At 56.4% G+C, this 18,331-nt stretch overlaps 4 protein-coding genes across 4 annotated transcripts; 3 read left to right on the forward strand and 1 right to left on the reverse strand.

Moving 5' to 3' along the window:
- Nucleotides 1–626: 626 nt before the first annotated feature.
- On the forward strand, nt 627–1,901 carry TIMM8A (translocase of inner mitochondrial membrane 8A). Its single transcript, XM_054289354.1, has 2 exons — nt 627–808; nt 1,126–1,901. Exons 1-2 carry the CDS (start codon nt 686–688, stop codon nt 1,285–1,287), a joined length of 285 nt encoding a protein of 94 aa, XP_054145329.1. The 5' UTR covers nt 627–685; the 3' UTR covers nt 1,288–1,901.
- A 99-nt stretch (nt 1,902–2,000) lies between these two features.
- On the reverse strand, nt 2,001–6,668 carry LOC128945602 (magnesium transporter NIPA2-like). The gene is made up of 5 exons (XM_054289348.1): nt 6,537–6,668; nt 6,374–6,430; nt 5,260–5,350; nt 4,992–5,152; nt 2,001–4,060 (listed from the first exon to the last, which is right to left on the reverse strand). Exons 1-5 carry the CDS (start codon nt 6,652–6,654, stop codon nt 3,438–3,440), a joined length of 1,050 nt encoding a protein of 349 aa, XP_054145323.1. The 5' UTR covers nt 6,655–6,668; the 3' UTR covers nt 2,001–3,437.
- A 100-nt stretch (nt 6,669–6,768) lies between these two features.
- On the forward strand, nt 6,769–12,480 carry TAF7L (TATA-box binding protein associated factor 7 like). Its single transcript, XM_054289347.1, has 11 exons — nt 6,769–6,898; nt 7,781–7,859; nt 7,998–8,131; nt 8,477–8,603; nt 8,784–8,842; nt 9,855–9,927; nt 10,329–10,445; nt 10,546–10,734; nt 10,836–10,948; nt 11,212–11,271; nt 12,056–12,480. The coding sequence occupies exons 1-11, from the start codon at nt 6,833–6,835 to the stop codon at nt 12,098–12,100; spliced, it is 1,062 nt and encodes a 353-aa protein (XP_054145322.1). The 5' UTR covers nt 6,769–6,832; the 3' UTR covers nt 12,101–12,480.
- Nucleotides 12,481–12,946: 466 nt separating this feature from the next.
- On the forward strand, nt 12,947–17,969 carry LOC128945976 (aryl-hydrocarbon-interacting protein-like 1). The gene is made up of 7 exons (XM_054289909.1): nt 12,947–13,042; nt 13,676–13,855; nt 14,031–14,219; nt 14,294–14,470; nt 14,891–15,032; nt 15,359–15,557; nt 17,891–17,969. Exons 1-7 carry the CDS (start codon nt 12,947–12,949, stop codon nt 17,967–17,969), a joined length of 1,062 nt encoding a protein of 353 aa, XP_054145884.1.
- The last annotated feature ends 362 nt before the right edge of the window (nt 17,970–18,331 follow it).

The raw sequence follows: 18,331 nt of genomic DNA on the forward strand, positions 1-18,331 counted from the left end.
CCTGACCCTGCCCAGCACTGCCACTGCCCCGCGGGACACCCCTGCACACCGGCTGGCACAGTTCTCATGGACACGGGCGTGCAGGAGCCTGGGGAAGCCCCACGGCTGCACCCACAGCTCCATCACATGCTCAGAGCTTCAGCACATCCCTGGAGCTCCATCACGTCCTCAGAGCTCCATCGCATCCCTGGAGCTCCATCACCGCCCTGGAGCTCCATCACATGCCCAGAGCTCCATCACCACCCCAGAACTCCATCAGTGCCTTAGAGCTCTATCACATGCTCAGAGCTTCAGCACATCCCTGGAGCTCCATCACATCCCCAGAACTCAGTCAGTGCCTTGGAGCTCCATCACATCCCTGGAGCTCCATCACTGCCCTGGACCTCCACCGAATCTTTGGAGCTCCATCGCACCCCTGGAGCTCCATCACGTGCTCAGAGCTCCATCCCATCCCCGGAGCTCCATTGCATCCCCTGGGACGCTCCCGCCCCGCTCCGGTCGGTCCCGGACAATAAAACGGTTCCAAGGGCTCCCCGTTGCGGCCGCTCCGCCCCGCCGGCAGGGGGCGCGCGGCGGGCGGGCGCGCAGGCGCGGCGCGGGCGGAAGGGGCGGGCGCGGCACCGGCGGCACGTGAAGGTCGCGGCGCGGCGGCACCGGGAGGGAGCGGGGGCACACCGGGAGCGCCATGGACCCGCCGTCCGCCGCCGGGCTGGGCGGGGCCGACCCCCAGCTCCAGCGCTTCATCGAGGTGGAGACGCAGAAGCAGCGCTTCCAGCAGCTGGTGCACCAGATGACCGAGCTCTGCTGGGTACGGGCGGCGGGCAGGGCCGGCGGCTCCGGTGACCCGGTGGCGACGGTGGGGCGAGGCGGGCTGGGAGGCCGCGCAGACCTTTGTCCCCGGGGGGAGGAGGCAGATGGGCACAAAATGGAGCCGCCGTGGGAGCAGCCCCAGCTCCGGTGAGCACAGAGCGGGAGGGGGCGGCTCTCGGGGCGGGCAGAGCCACGCGTGGGGAGCGGCCGAGCTGGGCTGAGGGTCCGGAGGGGATCGGGGTCCTGAGGGCGGGAGATGGCCGGAGGCACGGCCCCGGTCGGGCTGCGGTACCAACGGGACCCCGCTGTGTGCAGGAGAAGTGCATGGACAAGCCGGGCCCCAAGCTGGACAGCCGGGCCGAGACGTGCTTCGTGAACTGCGTGGAGCGCTTCATCGACACGAGCCAGTTCATCCTGAACCGGCTGGAGCAGACGCAGAAATCCAAGTCGGCCTTCTCGGAGAGCCTGTCCGACTGAGCCAGACCCAGCCCCGCCAGGCCAGGCCCTCGCCCATGCCCACTCCTGGTCACTCCGCTGCCCCAGGGAGCCAGGATCAGCTCGGGGGGTAGGATTTGATTAAATGCCAGTCTCGGGGAAGTCGCAGCCAGATGAGAGCCCACAACAGACACACGGACGCTGCACGTCGGGGTGATGTGCTGCTCCCGGCCCTGCGGGCCAGCGGCCACCTTTGTGCCGGGACCCGGGAGGTTTGGAACGTGCCCCTGGGCTGAGCAGAGGGTGCTGATGCTCGTTTCACGGATGCTCCCAGCGCCGATGGGAAGCTCGGCTCTGGGTGAGGCCAGCCTGCCTTAAACGGTGCTGCACAAAGCAGCTCTCCTGGGCACATCCTCACCCGCCCCGGGCTCCACGGCTGGGACAGGCACCCTGAGCAGGAAGAGCATGTTGGGAACAGTGATCATCCCAGGCAGTGCCACTGCTGGAAAATACTTCCAGGCTTCCATAGGTGAATCGTTCATATGGCCAAGTGACCAATTTTCACACTCTGCAGCACAACTCTGTCGATGCTGACTTGCTCCATTAACTGCTTTCCCTGGGTAAATGTAATAAATATTAACTGGGTCAATTTTTAATATGAGATTCTCCTTTTTTCAGATAGATCACTACTAAGAATGGAAAATCTGGCCTTCTTGTCACTCCCCCTCCTTCCCAGTTACCCTATTTATGGCAAAATTAGTAGGAAGGAGACATAACTGTCTTTTGGCTAGAAGGCCTTTTCTGAATTCTGATATGTTGCTCAATTAATTTGGTCTCATGAATCAGATTTGTTTCTGGGAGAGGCTGTGGCCTTTCCTCTTCTTCCCCAAAAGGTTAATAGCTCCTGCTGTCCTGGAGAGTAGTTTCTTTAGAAAGACTAAATGCAGGAATAACTAACCAGCTGCTTTATAGCCTCGTGCACCTTCACCTTTGGAGGTCACTGGCAGGAAGCCTGTGGGTGTGTTTTCTGGACCTCTGCCCCCAGGACACAAAGAGGAGCTTCAAACTGGAAAAACAACCAATTACTGTTCAGCCCTCTGGGAAGGCAGCAGCATTTCAGCAGTGCTCATACGCTGCAGGGCTCTGGGAAGCCTGGAGTGACCCTGACAGTGGTCTGGAGCTCTACACAGGAGCCTGGTAAAGCAGTTCTGCACACAACCCACTGCAGGGCTGCTGGACAGAGCGTGTGAGCTCCCAGCGTGGGTGGCTTGTAGCCAGCAGCCCTCCTGGGAACAAACTCAGGATGTGTTCAGCAGCTATGCAGATGTAAAGCCATGTCAGTGAGGACACAGCTGTCTAGTTATCTGTCAGAAACTTACCTCAGTAGCTAGGGACTAGGTTCCCAGAGTAGGTGATTCCCTCTCCTGTCCTAACCTGAGTTTCTCTGGAGCACTCACAGAGTTCTTCCTACCCCTGTGATCCTCCATGCCTTCCAGTGTTCACCCAGCTCTTGGTGTAAATGTTTCACTCAGCACTTGGAAACTGAACAGATCAGTTTTTAATAGAACACAGGAAGCTTCATCAACCTGCACAGCAGATGTTGCACGAAGAGGTTGGTCCCTCTGTAAGAGCCACAGCAGCATGTGGCAGCACCACTGAAGTTTCCCAGTTTGGGCTGTATTCTGTTTTTGGATGTGAATCTGTAAATAAATTCTAGCAGAGTGAGCAAAACCAAGTACTTGACAGAGGAATTTTTGCATTAATACTCTCTGAATGTCACCTTTAAAGCCAGACATCCATCTTCTCTCTGTTCAACCTTAGCACCATGTTAGATCATTCTGTAACTGTTAATTCTGGGTGTAAAAACTGTGTGAGCCTCCCCAGATGTGTGACCTGCCACAGAGTCAGGGTTAGCACTGTGTTAGTGCTGCAGGCCTCTCTCTGCACAGCTGAGCTCCGAGTCCTGATGAGGGAAAATTAATTCTTCACATAAAAGAAGAGTGAAGAAGCACAGGATGCCAGGAATGGGGGCACTTCCCAGGGCTCCTGTCTGTACCACAGGAGGCTGCTGGCCCTGTCAAGCTGGTGGTGCCTGGACTGGCAGAGGGTCACTCACAGCTCCTGCAGCAGCACGTTCAGCCTTTGGCAGGGAGAGCAGGAAAACAGCAGTTCACATGCTTCCTCACCTGCTTTCACTTCTCCTCCTCCTCCTCCTCTGCACTCTGAGGGCCCTTGTCCTCCGAGGGCAGCAGGGGCTGGTGCTGACAGCACTGATGTCTGTCTGCAGTGCTCCAGGGAGGGTGTGGGTCTGCCCTGGCTGGCTGCAGGAAGAGGGGCAGGAGGCTGGGGGTGAAGGGCAGGTCCCTGAAGGCGTGCAGGAGGAAGATGCCCGACACGATGGTGAGGAAGCCGCTGATGGAGCCGATGATGTTGTCCAGCACCAGGTGCTGCCACTCCTTGAAGAGGATGGCAGAGCACGTCATGACTGCCGTGGTGAACAGCACGTAGTAAATGGGTGTGACCACAGAGGTGCTGAAAATGTCCAGGGCTTTGTTCAGATAGTTGATCTGGATGCTGATGCAGATCACCAGGCACACCAGGAGCACCCAGCCCAGGGGTTCCTTCAGGACTGGCTTCCCAGAGAACAATTCCTTGAGAGCAATCCCCAGGCCTTTGACACAGGACACAGACAGCGAGCCGATGGCAGAGCAGACCAAAACATAAACCAGGACGTTGCTCTGTCCATAACGGGGTCCAGCCACAAAGATGAGCAGAATGGAGCTCACCACGACACACACAGCAAATACAATGAATCCTTGGGGAAAGAAGAATTCAAGAACTCCCATCAGAACACAGCAGCACCAGTGACAGATTGAACAGCAAGGAGAGATGGAGGATAGGCAGGTAACTGCCCCATCAGCCTTTCTGGCCTCCATCTGAGGGGAACAGGGTTGGAAAGCCTGAGCAAAGCTGCAGAGACAACAACAGCTCATTACAGTGTGATCACAAGTCAGGCTGTTGGGGATACAGTCTGCTGGGAGTGGCAGGGGCACAGCCAGGCTCCACAGTATGAACAGAGCTGGGGGACTTGTGACCAGTCCAGCAGGAGGCCCAGGAAGGTGACAGAAGGCTTGGGAAGCCGTGGCTGAACTCTGCAGACAGGTGGGATAAAAAGGAAAGTGCCACATCACAGCAGTGCCCTGCCAGTGCTCCCCCTAATGAGCAGCAACATCTGCCTGTTACTCTGCTTTGCCCCTCTCCTTTTGCTGCCTTCCTCCATCTCTTTTGGCTTATTCTGCCATTTGTGCTATTGCCTACATCATATCCTTGCAACTTGATGCATCCTCTGAGATACATACCAGGACTACCTGATCTTGGACACAACTCCTTGAATTCTTTTGCCTTGAGTTCTTCTGCCTGAATTTCCTCCTCTCTCTTCTCTCAGCCACACCACTACCACCCTTATGTACAGGAATTCCCTCTGCAGTTCCTGGCACAGCCACAGGCCAATCTCTTCTGCTGACAGCTGCACCTCATTTCCCTGCTCCTCACTTTTTGCATTATGCATCACAGACAGTAAAAAAACCAGCCCACTTGGTAACTAGTAATAATTCCAGTGGGGTGTGCAGAACAAGAAACAACTCAACTACCATTTAGTTCAGTTTAGATTTCCAATCTCTCCAAGTTGTATCCCACCTTCTACTGTCATCAGGCTGAAGTCAACAGAAATCCTTTTATTTTAGTACCTGGATCTTTCAGCTTCTCTGCCATTGACTCCAGGCTGGAAACCTCTTCTTCCTGTGGAGCATGGATCACCATGACAGTGGAGCCCAGGATACTCAGGATGCAGCCAATCTTCCCATGGACGTTCAGCTGCTCATTCAGGAAGATGGAAGACAGAACTGCACTGAAAAGGCAAAAAAAAAAAAATCCAAAACCAATTAGGAGAAGAAAACAAGAAATGGATACTTGAGGGCTGGTAGGTGAAGTGAGGCTGTTTCTGAGGCTGCTTACCTAACAAGGACACTCAGAGCACCCAGTGGAGTTACCAGTGTTGCAGGGGCAAAGGCATACGCAGCGAAATTTGCAGCTTCTCCAACTCCCACTGCAAGAGAAACTCCTGTGAGCATCAAAGTAGGAGCAATTCACCGTAATACAAGTTTGAGTGTAGTCAGAAAAGCCTCAAGTTCCTCCTGAGCATGCTGTTTCTCTGAGGTATGTTGAGCAAGCAGGGAAGAACAGCACCAGCACCTTCTCTTGGGAAGAGAAAGCTCAGTGTTATGCACAGTGATCCTTAGTCACATGTGCCTCTACAGTGAGCAGCAACCACAGGAAAGTATTTCCATAATTTCCACAAAGCTGAAAGGTGTCTGTCCTTTTCCTGGAAAAGCTTTTACAGCTTTTTAAAGGGTAAATCAGTTAGAGTTGGTTCTTAACATAGAAAAGTGTAAAGTAAAGCTGCTGAAACTGCTGCACACAGTGCTGGATGTGCAATTATCATTACATCCTCAGGGCAGGCCACTTCAGAAGCACTTACCCCAACCCAGCTAAACCAGCTCCTCAACACCTGCCAACACCTGCTTAGCACAGAAACTTGGTAATGCATGAGACTTCAGAATAGTTTAATTACAATGAGGTCAACATCATCATCAAAAACTTGGATAAAGCTCAAGTAGTCAAACAAAAATGGTAGTAACAAAGCATGAAAGTGACTGGAAACAACCGCAGCCACACTCTTATTAGGGAAGGCTCTGGATTGACCTAATTGTGGCCCTGCAGTGTGCAAAGGGAACCTACAAGAAAAAGCGAGACTTTTTACAAGGGCATGTAGTGACAGGATAAGGGGGAATGGGTTGAAACTGAAGGAGAGTAGGTTTAGATAAGATACCAGGAATTGTTCCCTGTGAAAGTGGTGAGGCCCCGGCACACGGTGCCTAGAGAAGCTGTGGCTGCCCCATCCCTGGCAGTGTCCAAGGCCAGGCTGGACATTAGGGCTTGGAGCAGCCTGGGATAGCGGGTGTTCCTGCGGGAGGGGTTGGAACGAGATGATCTTTAAGGTCTCCACCAACCCAAACCACTCCGTGATCCCACGATAAGTGTGGTAACACAGTCTGAGCGCGGTACTTACTGCACAGCAGCCCTGCCCACCACAGCCACTCCCGCAGGTACGCGTGCCCTCCTTGCCCTGAGTGCGGAGGAAACAAACGAGAAACCTCAGATGAAACCAAACCAAACTCTGGTCACGACCCTCGGGGGACCCAGCGGGGGCAGCGCCCCGGGAGCGGCCGTACCTGCCCGGGCGCGGCCGCACAGCCGGAGCAGCCCCTTCTTCTTCAGGACGAAGCTGCCGCCGATGAAGGCGCTGGAGGCCAGGGCCAGCCCCAGCCCCGCGCCGAACCCGGCCCCCATGGCCAGCGGCACCGGAGCGGGGCCGGAGCGGGGAGGGAGCGGAAGGGGCGGTGCGCCGGGCTCGGCTTCCGCGGGGCGGGACCGGGCCGGGCCGGGCCGGGAGCGGGGCTGGGGCCTCCGGTCTGCATGCAGGAGCCTTCCCTGGGCGCCGTGACCGCGTGTTTGTGTTTGAGGCGGGATGAGCAAGGGCAAGGACGATGCTCCGCACGAGCTCGAGAGCCAGTTCGTGCTGCGGCTGCCCCCGGTAAGCGCTCGGTCCGCCCGTCCCCTCACGGCCACACCGGGCTGAGCCCGGCTGGCAGGCCGGCACCGGCTGCCCCAGGCGGTGACAGGGCGGTGGGGAAGCTGCGGCTCGGGGTGTGGAAGCAGGCTGGGTGCTCTGGGGCCTGGGGAGCCCCTTCCTATCCTTTTGAGCGGGTTGTCCACGGCCTTCCCCAGAGAGGTGCTCCTGCCGCTCGGAGCTCGAGCTCCTGCTCCGGTTCAGAGACAACCGAGAGGGTTTGGGAGGACCTTTCTGTAAAGGTTTTGGCTCTTTAGTTGCAGTGGCGGTACGTGCTTTCGTTGCTGTTTGTTATGTGCGTCAAGCTGAGACTCTTTCTGGTGCCCAGCGACAGGATGATAAACTAAAGCAGTTTCCACCTCATTAAAGGAAGAACTTTGCATTGAGAGTGGCAGGGCACTGAAACAGCTGGGCAGGGAGGCTGTGGGATCTCCATCTCTGGAGACATCCCAAACCCACCTGGATGTGTCTGTGCATCACCTGCTGCGGGTGACCCTGCCTTGGCAGGGGGTTGGACTGGGTGATCTCTTCTTCCACCCCCAGTTATTCTGGGATTCTGTGTCCTGCTGGGACCATAAGGGCCTGGTGAGGGCAGCTCTAGGTGCCCACAGTGCTGTGGAGCTCTGGCAGGTGTGTCTGTCAGGGACCTCACACCAGGGATATGGAGAGCACTGGGAATAGCAGAGCCACGTTAACATGCTGTTGGAGCAGGGTGCAGTTCACCGTGGGTCTTGCAGTTGCTGTCCAGCACGTGGATGGCAGGTGTTTAAAGCTGGGTAGGTTGGGCAGAAGCATTCAGTAACTCTTGGAGGAAGCACTCCAGCTCCTGAAGAATTCCCTTCTCAGGAATATGCCTCGACTGTGCGGCGAGCAGTCCAGTCTGGGAATGTCAACCTGAAGGACAGGCTCACCATTGAGCTGCACGGTGAGTGAGCAGCACCAGGCACCTCTGCTGAAGCTGTGCCACCTGCACGTGCTGTCCTGTGAAGTTCCAGCTGCCCAGGGCTGTATTTCCTGGGTGGCTGTTGGGGCACAGCACTGACCTGCCCCTGGTTCTCCCCAGCGGACGGGCGCCATGGGATTGTCCGTGTGGACCGGGTGCCACTGGCAGCCAAGCTGGTGGATCTGCCCTGCATCATCGAGAGCTTAAAAACCATTGACAAGAAAACCTTCTACAAGACAGCAGATATTTGCCAGGTATGAGCTGTCCTTCTTGCCTGCACCAACAGCTTAATTCATTGCTCCCCCTCCAGGCAAACCCCTGTGCACTTTGGCAACTGTACACCCATTATAACATGCCCAATTCCTGTATCTCAATGCATTAGCAGTTTAAAATTCCCCATTCCACTTGGTCTTTAGAAACCTCATTCCTGAAGTGTGAAATGTGATTGTCCTTGTGACAGTTTAACTGCTGCTGTGTCCAGCTGAGCTGGGGTTGCAGCTGTGTTTCCCACACCCTGTGCCCCTGATTTCCCTTGGCTGACAACGTGCAGTGGGCAGTCACTGTTCCTTCACATCCTTGTGCTCATGTGGGGATTCCAGATGCTTGTTTGCACTGTGGATGGTGATCTGTACCCACCTTTGGAAGAGCAAACAGTGACCACTGACCCCAAGGCAAACAAGAAGAAGGACAAGGACAGAGAGAAGAAATTCATATGGAACCATGGCAGTGAGTAGAGGCTGTGCCATCCCCTGCACCCCAGTACCCCACATGTGAGCCGGGTGCTCACAGTACTGGCAGTGCTGCTGCTCCTTTCCACGGCTCTCTCTGTTGCAGAAGGGATCTTCTCCCTTCTGACACGTGCTTCTCTCACTGCCTGACACATGAAATCTGTTTCCTCTGTCACAGTCACCCTTCCCCTGAAAAATGTACGGAAGCGGCGGTTCCGGAAGACAGCCAAGAAGAAGGTGAGTTGTTTCTCACCCAGATGCAGATGAAATACCCAAGGGCTAGGAGGGCAGAGACATTAGAGCTGTAACTGTGATTGTCCAGAAGTCATGTGTTTTCTAACATTTGTTCACTTTTCCTTGCCTGAGATGAGGGTGAGGGCAGGATAGTAGATTTAAACACTTCTTTGGGTGCTTCTTCTGTATTTTTCAAGATACTCCTGAGGGGAAAGTTCTCTGTTTAGAGCACTGCTGGACCTCATTCCTGTGGCTGCCTTGCCCAGCCACATCTCTTCCTGCTCATAGAGAAGAAAGGAAGAAAGACTCACGTGGAAATGCGGCTTCACTCATTCCTGCTTTCCCAGCTTAAATCTTCTCTTCTTCTCTTTCTGCACGGCCCATTCCCTTCCCCAAATAGTACCACTGTCACTTCAGCTGGGGGAGTGACAACAGATGGAGCTCAGAGACTGTCTCTGTGCATATGCACAAGCCAGGCAAGGTGTTGGGGAGAGGCAGCACCCTGAGGCTGGGAAGACTTGTTCTTCTCTCCTTTGCAGTTTCTGAGAACAGGGTTGAGTGTGATTTTGCATGACATTTGGGAAGCAAATTACTTGAGACATTCTTGTAGCCCACAGGAGAGATTTGATATCACTGCAGTAAAATTCCTGACTAATTTAAAAGTGAAAAATGAAGCCTTCTTTTGAGTGGGATGGGAAGGATTTGAGTTCAGTTGAGTTGACCATCAACACCTCAAGGACTTTCTGCCTAGACACAGAAAGTCTTATGAAATACATAGTATAAACAGAAAAGTGAGAGCACTCAACCTACCAAGGTACAAAAAAGATGGGTTGTTATTGGGGAGTGCATAAATTACTTCACAGTTAAATATGAGCAAACTCTGAGCAGGGAGATAAGAAAGCCTTGAAACAGTGCTCTATCCAGAGGTGGAGCCTTGGAGCTGAGCTGGCCAGCAGCAGCAGCATGCACAAGGCATTTCACAGTGTCTCTGTTCTCTGTCCCCTCTCTGGCCCAGTATATTGAGTCTCCTGATGTGGAAAAAGAGGTGAAACGTCTGCTGAGCACCGATGCTGAGGCTGTCAGTGTCCGTATCCTTTCAGTGGGGAAAAGCTCAGGAGTGGGACAAGGACATGGGTGTGACCTGGGGGTTCTGGAAAGAGCAGGTTGAGCTTTGCATGGATGTGGGACACTGGGACATCAACACACAAGAGGCACTGAAGTTTTGGAGCTTCATCTTTGCCTTGTTCAAAGTTTATTGTCTCCTCAGGGTGACCTTTCTTGTGGACTGTGCTGTTGTAGTGAGAAGGAACTGAAATAGTGGAAGAGAAGTCATTAGAAAAGAATTCTGGGATGTTTTATCCTGGGGATCCATAGGTACAAGGCCAGGCTGGTTGGAGTGGCAGTGATCTGCCATTTTTAGCCTCTTCCATCACAACTGCATCTTCCAAGTTCCTCATTTTCCCCTTGACTCACCTGTTCCTGCTGTCAGGCTGGGAAGTCATTGCTGAAGATGAAACAAAAGAAGTGGACAACCATGGTTCCCTCACCAGCCTGGACATCTCCTCCCCAGGGATGTCGGGGCATAAGCAAGGCCATGGCTCCTCAGGTGCAGTGGGAAAAGCTGTTTTATTTCTAGCTGTGGTCCCTGGCAGGCACAGGGCACTGGCAGCTCATCAGCTGTGTTTTAACTCTTTACCCCCAACTAGAACACGATGAACTGCGGGAGATATTTAATGATATCAGCAGCAGCAGTGAGGATGAAGATGAGAGGGATCATCACGATGATGAAGACCTGAACATCATGGACACTGAAGAAGACTTGGAGAGACAGCTGCAGGACAAGCTGAATGAGTCTGATGGGCAGCAGCAGGAGAATGAGGGGTCCAACCAGATTGGTGAGTGGCCAGCAGAGCATGGCAGAATTGTTGGGGTGCCAGGCAGGCTGTGCTTCCCAGCTCTGCTGCTGCTCTGGGTCTGAGCTCACTCTCCCTTCCAGCCATGGGCATCCAGAAACAGATTGACAACCTCAAAAGTAAACTCCAGGAAACTCAAGACAGGAGGAAGCGCCAGGAAGATCTCATCATGAAAGTGGAGAACCTTGCCCTCAAGGTGAGAGCTCTCCTGGGGTCTCTTCAGACCTGCTTAACACTGGCTGGCCATTAGATCCAGCAGGCTGATTTGGAGAAGCCAGGAGCCTTTGCCTGCTGGGTTAAAAATAGCTGTGGTGTGGCTGTACACACTCCAGCATCTCCCTGTGGAGGCAAAGTAATCTGTGAAACTGGAGGAGACAAGGGGGTGGTTGATGTGTGGTAGCAGCACCCATTCTGCTGAGAGCACACTGCCAGCTGTGGTCTCCATGTTTGTGTCTGCAGACCCGTCTCCAGGCCGTGCTGGATGAGTTCAAGCAGCAAGAAGAGAGAGAGAAGCAGCAGGTGAGGAGAAGCCCACAGTGGAGTGGGAGGTACTGGGGCACAGCACTGCTCTAAGCTTGGCCTGACAGAGTTCCTGAGTCTTCCAGCACAGCAGCTGCTGTGAACTCCAGGTTACAGCTCAGGTGGGGTTGTACCTGTACCTCAGGTGGGGTTGTATCTGTGGTTGCATGGAGCTTCCCAAGGCAAAAGGAGATACAAGGAGTGGGATTGACTGCAGTTTTCCCTCTGGAGCAGCCAAACCATGCCCAGTCAGCAGTCCAGAGCTGCCAGGATTGCTGCCTGGGGTGAAACACAGCACACAAACCTGTTAGCACCCTTGTAAGAGGAGGGCAGTGGCTGTAGGGTTGTGGCAGATTTCCTGCCTGGGCTGCTCTGTTCCAGCCTGGTACCAAGGCAGGAGGTTCTCACTCTCAGATCCCTGTGGACAGTGCCAGTTCTGTCCCAGAGGAGCCCAAGCACAGCCCCAGGCAGCACACAGGGAGAGCAGCCACTGATGTGAGTAGGAGATGTGCAAGAATCTTCTCCTCCTAGTAGAGGAGAAGTCATTAGAAAAAAAAGGTCTGGGATATTTCATCCTGGGGATCCATAGGTACAAGGCCAGGCTGGTTGGAGTGGCAGTGATCTGCCATTTTTAGCCTCTTCCATCACAACTTCCAAGTTCCTCTTTTCCCCTTGACTCACCTGTTCCTGCTGTCAGGCTGGGAAGTCATTGCTGAAGATGAAACAAAAGAAGGGCTGGGGTCCCAGGTGTGCCTTACTGTAACATGTCACTCTCTCTTCCCAGATGGCATCCCTGCAGGAGCAGCTGGAGTCCCTCATGGAGAAGTGAGCAGTGGGCTGGGTCTGTGTGCAGAGCTGGACGTGGTCACCTGCCACACTGAAGTCCTTGCTTTAGTCACACACTGCTGCTGCCACTTGAGCCACTTGTGCTGCTGGGCAGTGGTACAGGGTCCATATCCAGAACTGATTTCACATCCACTGTGCTGGGTTTGGCTGGTGGAGCTAAAAAATTGGACTGTGCCTGTGAGAGCAGCCAAAACACAGATTTCCTGTCAATAGTCAGCACTGGCCTCCCCAGGACAGGACAGTGCTGCTTTCTGCATCTTACTGAGTCTTGGGCTTGATGGGCTGGGGCCTGGTAAGAGTTTGTTCTTGTGTTTGAGGAGTGCTTCTATCTGCAAACCAACCTCAATAAAGTTTCATTTTCAACCCTGGTCTGTTCCTTTGTGGTCTCCCAGACACACAGCCCCTGGCAGGAGCCATGCCTGGGCACCTTTGGTGGGGCACTGCTGGGCTCCTTCCCCAAAGTGCTCCCTGTGGAGCTGGGTCAAAAGTGCTGGCACTTGGTGGGGGGAACGAGGCCCTCCTGATCAGGGAGTTCCTGTAATTCCTCACAGACTCTGCAGGCAAATCCCAGATTAACCTGACAGGGTGGGAAGAGGATTAGAAGGGCGGTTACAGAAAGCAACAGAGGACACCAGGGGCTTCAGCAAGTGTGTGCTAGGAGGGGACACCCCTCTCACAACCCACGGGCAGGGGAGAAGGCTCTGCCCCCAGCACAGAAAGAAGGTCAGCAGGAGCCCTGGAAGATGATGTGTATGTCCAGATAATCAAGAAAGAGACACCTAAGGAAGACGTGGAGCTCTAGAAGGGCCAGAGTGATCTGTGAGCAGCCATGGAAGAAACCTACCTGCTGAATGTGGAAGGGGTCAAAAAGAAGATTCTGCATGGAGGCCAAGGGCAGCTGCCAAAGCTGCAGGATGGGAGCAAGGTAAGTGGTCTGGGTTGTTCCTGCAGAGCCCAGGCAGAGGGAGTGGGTCTGACATCCCTGCCCAGCTCCAGCTCTGGAAAGAGTGAGAGCCCTCACAACAAGGATGCAGGAGGGGCTGGATTGGGCTGGTTTGAATTTTCAAAATTCAAAATTTTGAAATTTTCCCAGCCTAATTTCTCACAGTGACAGCTGGCAGTGCCCACAGCCTCACCCTGCACTGGGCCTGGGACACCTCCTCCCCCTGGCACCCTTGGGGCCCAGCAGCCCAGGTGGGTTGCTGAAATCTGCTTTTCCTGCCATGTGCCAAGCAGCAGTGAGATGTGCCAGTGGGTTGCTCCTGGGAGATTCCCCAGCCTCTGATCACTGTGGGTTCCACCAAGTCCTGGAGCACACTGAGAGCTCTCTCTGCACAGGGCTGTAAAGGGGGATCCAAAGGGAGCAGTGAGCACAGCATGGATGGATGTTAAGACATTTGACCATCTGCTTGCTGTCTCAAGTGGGCAGGAAGCACAATGTCCTGCTGTGGAGGGAGAGCTGCCAGTCAGACCAGCCCAGTGCTGGGAGCAGGCTCAGCCCCACAGCTGAGGCCAGGGTGGCTGCCAGGGGGTCTCACCTGGGCTCTCTCTGGGCCAGTTCACCTTCCACTTCCAGACGCTGAAGGACGACTTTGAGCGCACGGTGATCGACGACAGCCGGGAGGCCGGCATGCCCATGGAGATCATCGTGGGCAAGATGTTCAAGCTGGAGATCTGGGAGACGCTGCTGAGCTCCATGAGGATCGGGGAGGTGGCAGAGTTCTGGTGCGACGCCATTGTGAGTGAGGGGCCCAGAGATGCCCACTTCCCTCCTTCCTGCAGAGCCAGGACGCAGATCCACGCATCCCAGCGATGCTGTGTCCTTCTCTGGTGCCAGCACAGCGTGTCCCTTGGCCTCTGCACCGGGGGGCTGCCCCAGACAAGGGGCTGAGCAGGGCGCTCCCTCCTTGCAGCACACAGGCATGTACGCCCTGGTCTCCAGGGGCATGAGGAGGATCGCAGAGGGACGGGACCCCCTGGAGGGCCAGAAGCACCGCTGTGGCATGGGCAACATGTTTGACTACCACAGCACGGGCTACGAGGACCTGGACGAGCTGCAGCGAACGCCTCAGCCTCTCATCTTCATCATGGAGCTGTTCCGGGTAAGGGGATGGCGGGGATGGCTGCCAGAGCGGGAACAGCTGGGACAGGCACTCAGCTCCTGCTGCCTGGGCAGGTGGAGGACCCCTCAGCGTACAAACGTGACACGTGGGCCATGAGCAAGGAGGAGAAGCTGGCAGCAGTGCCCGTGCTGCACAGCGAGGGCAACCGGCTGGTGCTGCGCAGGGAGTTCGCGCAGGCGGCCGCCAAGTACCAGGAGGCTGTCATCTGCCTCAGGAACCTGCAGGCCAAGGTGAGCAGCACCAGCACCCCCATCCCTGCCTGGGTCACTCCTCACAGTGTGCCCTGGGTGCCTGGGAGGGGATGGACACAGCCATGAGGTGCCCTGGGTGCCTGGGAGAGGATGGACACTGCCATGAGGTGCCCTGGGTGCCTGGGAGAGGATGGACACTGCCATGAGCTGCCCTGGGTGCCTGGGAGGGGATGGACACAGCCATGAGCTGCCCTGGGGGCTGGGAGGGGATGGACACAGCCATGAGCTGCCCTGGGTGATGGACACAGCCATGAGGTGCCCTGGGTGCCTGGGAGAGGATGGACACTGCCATGAGCTGCCCTGGGTGCCTGGGAGGAGCTGGACAGAGCCATGAGCTGCCCTGGGTGCTGGGAGTGGATGGACACAGCCGTGAGCTGCCCTGTGTTGCTCGTGGGGCAGGAGAAGCCGTGGGAGGATGGCTGGCTGAAGCTGGAGAGCCTGGTCACACCGCTGGTGCTCAACTACTGCCAGTGCCAGCTGGAGCTCGGCGAGTACTACGAGGTGCTGGAGCACACCACGGAGCTCCTCCAGAAGCACAACGGTACCTGTGCCCTGCATCCCACCCCTGCTGTGCTCGTGGCTCCCAGGGACTCCTTGCTCTGAATCCCCCAGCCGTGACAACGCTCATCCTGTGTCCTGTGATAGTGCCTGTGTCACTTAGATCCCTGTGTCCCAGTCTGCCTCATCCACCACCATCCTTCCCCTTCCCTTGATGATCCCTGTGCACAGCCCAGATCTCCCTGCCCTCCCTATAAGTGTGTCCACCCCACATATGCTTGGCATCCCCTGTTCCCCAGGCTCTCCAGCTCCTGTGGCTGGTGGCCCTGAGCTGCAGGACACCCACTGAGGGCTCCTCTCTCCTGGCAGACAATGCCAAGGCCTATTTCAAGCGGGCAAAGGCCCACGCTGCAGTCTGGAATGAGAGGGAGGCGCGGGAGGACTTCCAGCGCGTGGCTCACCTCGACCCCTCCATGGCGGCCGCCGTGAAGAAGGAGCTGAAGCAGCTGGGGGAGAGGATGAGGAAGAAGCACGTGGAGGATCGGAAACGCTACCAGGGCCTCTTCCAGTCAGGCCAGGGCACGAAGGGCCGTGAGGGGAGGGAGAGCAGGGAGATGGGTGATGGGGCACCTCAGGGGGAGGCTGGGCAGGGGGAGCAGGGTGCTGGGACTGGGGTCACAGAACAGCCCAGGGCTCCCCAGGCTGAACCAGGGACCCCCATGGCTCCCCAAATGGAACCAGGGACCCCCAGGGCTGCAGGTGAAGGGGCAGCACCAGGAGGAGAAGAAGCCCGAGGAGAACCTGTGGGAGAAGAGGTGGAAGGGAGGGATCAGACAGCAGTGGGCAAAGAAGAAAACCTGGGCACCTGTGGGGCAAAGCCAGAGAGCCTGGGAACAGAGGAGGAAGATGAGAAAGAGGAGGAGAGGGAAGAGGAAGAAGAGGAGGGGGAAGAAGAGGAGAAAGAGGAAGAAAAAGAGGAGAAGAAAGAGGAAGAAAAAGAGGAGAGCAATGAAGTAAAGGTAGAGAGGGGGGCAGAGGAAGAAGATGGAAAATTGGAGGAGGAGAAGGAAGAAAAGGAAGACAAAGTGGAGGGGGAAGAGAAGGTGGAGAGGAGAGCAGAGAAAGAAGACGGGAAATTAAAATGTGAAGAAGTAGAGAAGGAAGAAGAAAAGGAAGGAAAAGAGAGGGAGGAGGAGGCAGTAGTGAAAGGGAAAGAGGAGAAGGACAAAGAGAAAGAGTGTCTACCAGCAAAACTGGAACCGCCTGAAGCAGGGCAATGTGGGACAACAGGGGGGACAAAGGCAGCAGGGCCAAAGCAGGGGCCGGAGCAAGGAGCCAGCAGAGCAGAGGCAGCTGGCACAGGCAGTGAAGCACAGGCTCAGCCAAAACCAGCCCCACATCTGGAGCCTCCCAGCGAGGGGCTGGGGCCAGCTGAGGGGGCCCCAGGGCTGGAGGGTAAAACACCTGGGAAGGCTGTGGGAGAGGTGAGCTGCAGGGAGCTGCAGGGAGCAGGCAGGGAACAAGAAAATCCCCGGGAAAGCAACATCCCTGCAGAGAGCTTCACCCCTGGGGAAGGTGAGGAGCTGGGTGCAGGGGCAGAAATGCCCCCTAAGGGGCAGAAATGTCCCACAGCAGCTGGAGAAGGGGGTGCTGCAGCCCGGGAGCAGTGCAGCAGAGAGCAGGGCAGTGCCCAGCCCTGAGCAGGGTCAGCTCCCCTGCCTGGGGACAGCTGCCAGGCACTGACAGAGAGGCACAGCAGGGCAGCAGGGCTCCTGTGCCCGCAGGGCAGCCCCCGCAGTGACACGGGGACAAAGCTGTCCTCACCCTGCAGGCACAGCCCTGCCCGACTTCCCGGCTCCAGCCCTTTCAGCTGGTGCCACCGAGCTCTGCTGGCTGAGAAATAAAAGCTCTTCCCTGGCACCACAGGCTGGATTTGTTCCTGAGCATGAGCAGCTTCCCTGAGCACATCCCACAGCTCTGCCCTGCCCTGTGGCACAGGGATGGGGCAGCTTGTGGGGTCAAGGGGCTGCATTTCACCCCCTTAAGCTCCCAAATCTCTCCTGTGTGAGTGTCCCCAAAGTTCCCTGCAGTGGCACCGTGTCAGGCCTTTGCAGCACTGCCAGCCTTGCCAGGCAGGGTGAGAGCCCAACAATTGTCTGTCCTGGGCAGGCTTCACCATCAGCCAAGTCTGGGCAGGGCAGAGAGCCCGAGAGCCCCTGGCCTCACCCTGAACTTCTCTGAATCCCTCACTGTGCCACAAAGGCACAGCCAACACGGGCAGCACTTGGGGCACCCAGACACCTCTGGGCACTGAAAACTTGATGGAGCTGCAGGGAGAAAGGAGGGAGAGGACTGCCTTGCCTTACCCAGCAGCCTGCCTGGGGCTGAAGTGTTTCCTCAGCCAGAGCTCCTGGGGAATGAGGGACTGTCCCCGCATAGCCCCTGTCCCAACCCTCTGCAGCCACATGCACAGACCTTGCTGGGAGAGGATGAAGGTGGTGGCTGGGGAACACGCCTGGGGCTCTGCTCCCAGCTCCTGCTGTGCCTCAGGTGTGGGGACAGCCAGGGGGACAGTGCAGGCTGTGTCCCAGCAGCCCTGCACAGCACAGCCATGGGGCTGGCTCAGCCCAGACACACGGACAGAAGAGGCCAGAGCACTGATCCAGGCATCAGTATAAATACAAATTTATTCTCTTTCCAGAGCAGAGATGCCACAAAGCAGTGAGGACAGCAGCACCACAGTACATGGTTACCAGAGCATCAGCCAGCCTGCTCCCCTCCCTGACACATCCTGGCTCCCAAACACAGCCCAGGCACCCACCTGGCCACCTCTGCTCCCCACAGCTGCCACTGGGGCCAGCAGCTCTGTCCTCATCCTGCCCTTTTTCTTCTTCCCCCCAGGCTGGACACTCCTGAGCACACCCTCAGGCCAAGCCTCACTGCTGCTCCCCACGCTGCTGCCATCCTGCCCCTGGCATAACAGAGGGGTCCAGCTGGGTCTCACAGGCTGGCCCAGCGTCCCTGTCACTCACAGCCTGACACAGCATGCCCAAAGCCACCTAATGCCACCACCCTGCCCTCCTGCCACTCAGCTGGCCAGCACAGGGGACAGCAAGGACAGCCACCCACGCTGTGCCAGTGGCACTGGAGCACTCCATGCTGCACAGCCCAGGCTGGAAGGCTCACACTGGGGTGGGCACTGCTGCTCACCTCTGCCAGCGGCCCAGAGCCAAGCCCACAGTGCTGCTCACAACCTCCTGGGACAGTTCTGCACCGTGTCCTGACCCAGCCAGCAACACCAGCCCTGGCTGTGTCCTTGCAAGCCCTGTTCAATGGGATGTT

Source organism: Melozone crissalis, unplaced genomic scaffold (assembly GCF_028551555.1).
Source record: "Melozone crissalis strain CALT ecotype California unplaced genomic scaffold, PUWL_Pcris_2 ptg000068l_1, whole genome shotgun sequence".
Taxonomy (NCBI): domain Eukaryota; kingdom Metazoa; phylum Chordata; class Aves; order Passeriformes; family Passerellidae; genus Melozone; species Melozone crissalis.

Excerpts from the sequence above, each read along its gene's own strand:
- TIMM8A (XM_054289354.1), top strand. The coding sequence starts at position 686 with ATGGACCCGCCGTCCGCCGCCGGGCTGGGCGGGGCCGACCCCCAGCTC. Across the intron at positions 809-1,125 it reads AGATGACCGAGCTCTGCTGG|GAGAAGTGCATGGACAAGCC; the intron begins GTACGGGCGGCG and ends CGCTGTGTGCAG.
- LOC128945602 (XM_054289348.1), bottom strand. The coding sequence starts at position 6,654 with ATGGGGGCCGGGTTCGGCGCGGGGCTGGGGCTGGCCCTGGCCTCCAGC. Across the intron at positions 5,351-6,373 it reads GTGGGCAGGGCTGCTGTGCA|TGGGAGTTGGAGAAGCTGCA; the intron begins GTAAGTACCGCG and ends TTTCTCTTGCAG. Across the intron at positions 4,061-4,991 it reads AGAGAAGCTGAAAGATCCAG|GATTCATTGTATTTGCTGTG; the intron begins GTACTAAAATAA and ends TCTTTCCCCAAG.
- TAF7L (XM_054289347.1), top strand. The coding sequence starts at position 6,833 with ATGAGCAAGGGCAAGGACGATGCTCCGCACGAGCTCGAGAGCCAGTTC. Across the intron at positions 10,735-10,835 it reads TGAGGGGTCCAACCAGATTG|CCATGGGCATCCAGAAACAG; the intron begins GTGAGTGGCCAG and ends TCTCCCTTCCAG. Across the intron at positions 11,272-12,055 it reads AAGAGAGAGAGAAGCAGCAG|ATGGCATCCCTGCAGGAGCA; the intron begins GTGAGGAGAAGC and ends CTCTCTTCCCAG.
- LOC128945976 (XM_054289909.1), top strand. The coding sequence starts at position 12,947 with ATGGAAGAAACCTACCTGCTGAATGTGGAAGGGGTCAAAAAGAAGATT. Across the intron at positions 13,043-13,675 it reads AGCTGCAGGATGGGAGCAAG|TTCACCTTCCACTTCCAGAC; the intron begins GTAAGTGGTCTG and ends TCTCTGGGCCAG. Across the intron at positions 13,856-14,030 it reads AGTTCTGGTGCGACGCCATT|CACACAGGCATGTACGCCCT; the intron begins GTGAGTGAGGGG and ends CCCTCCTTGCAG.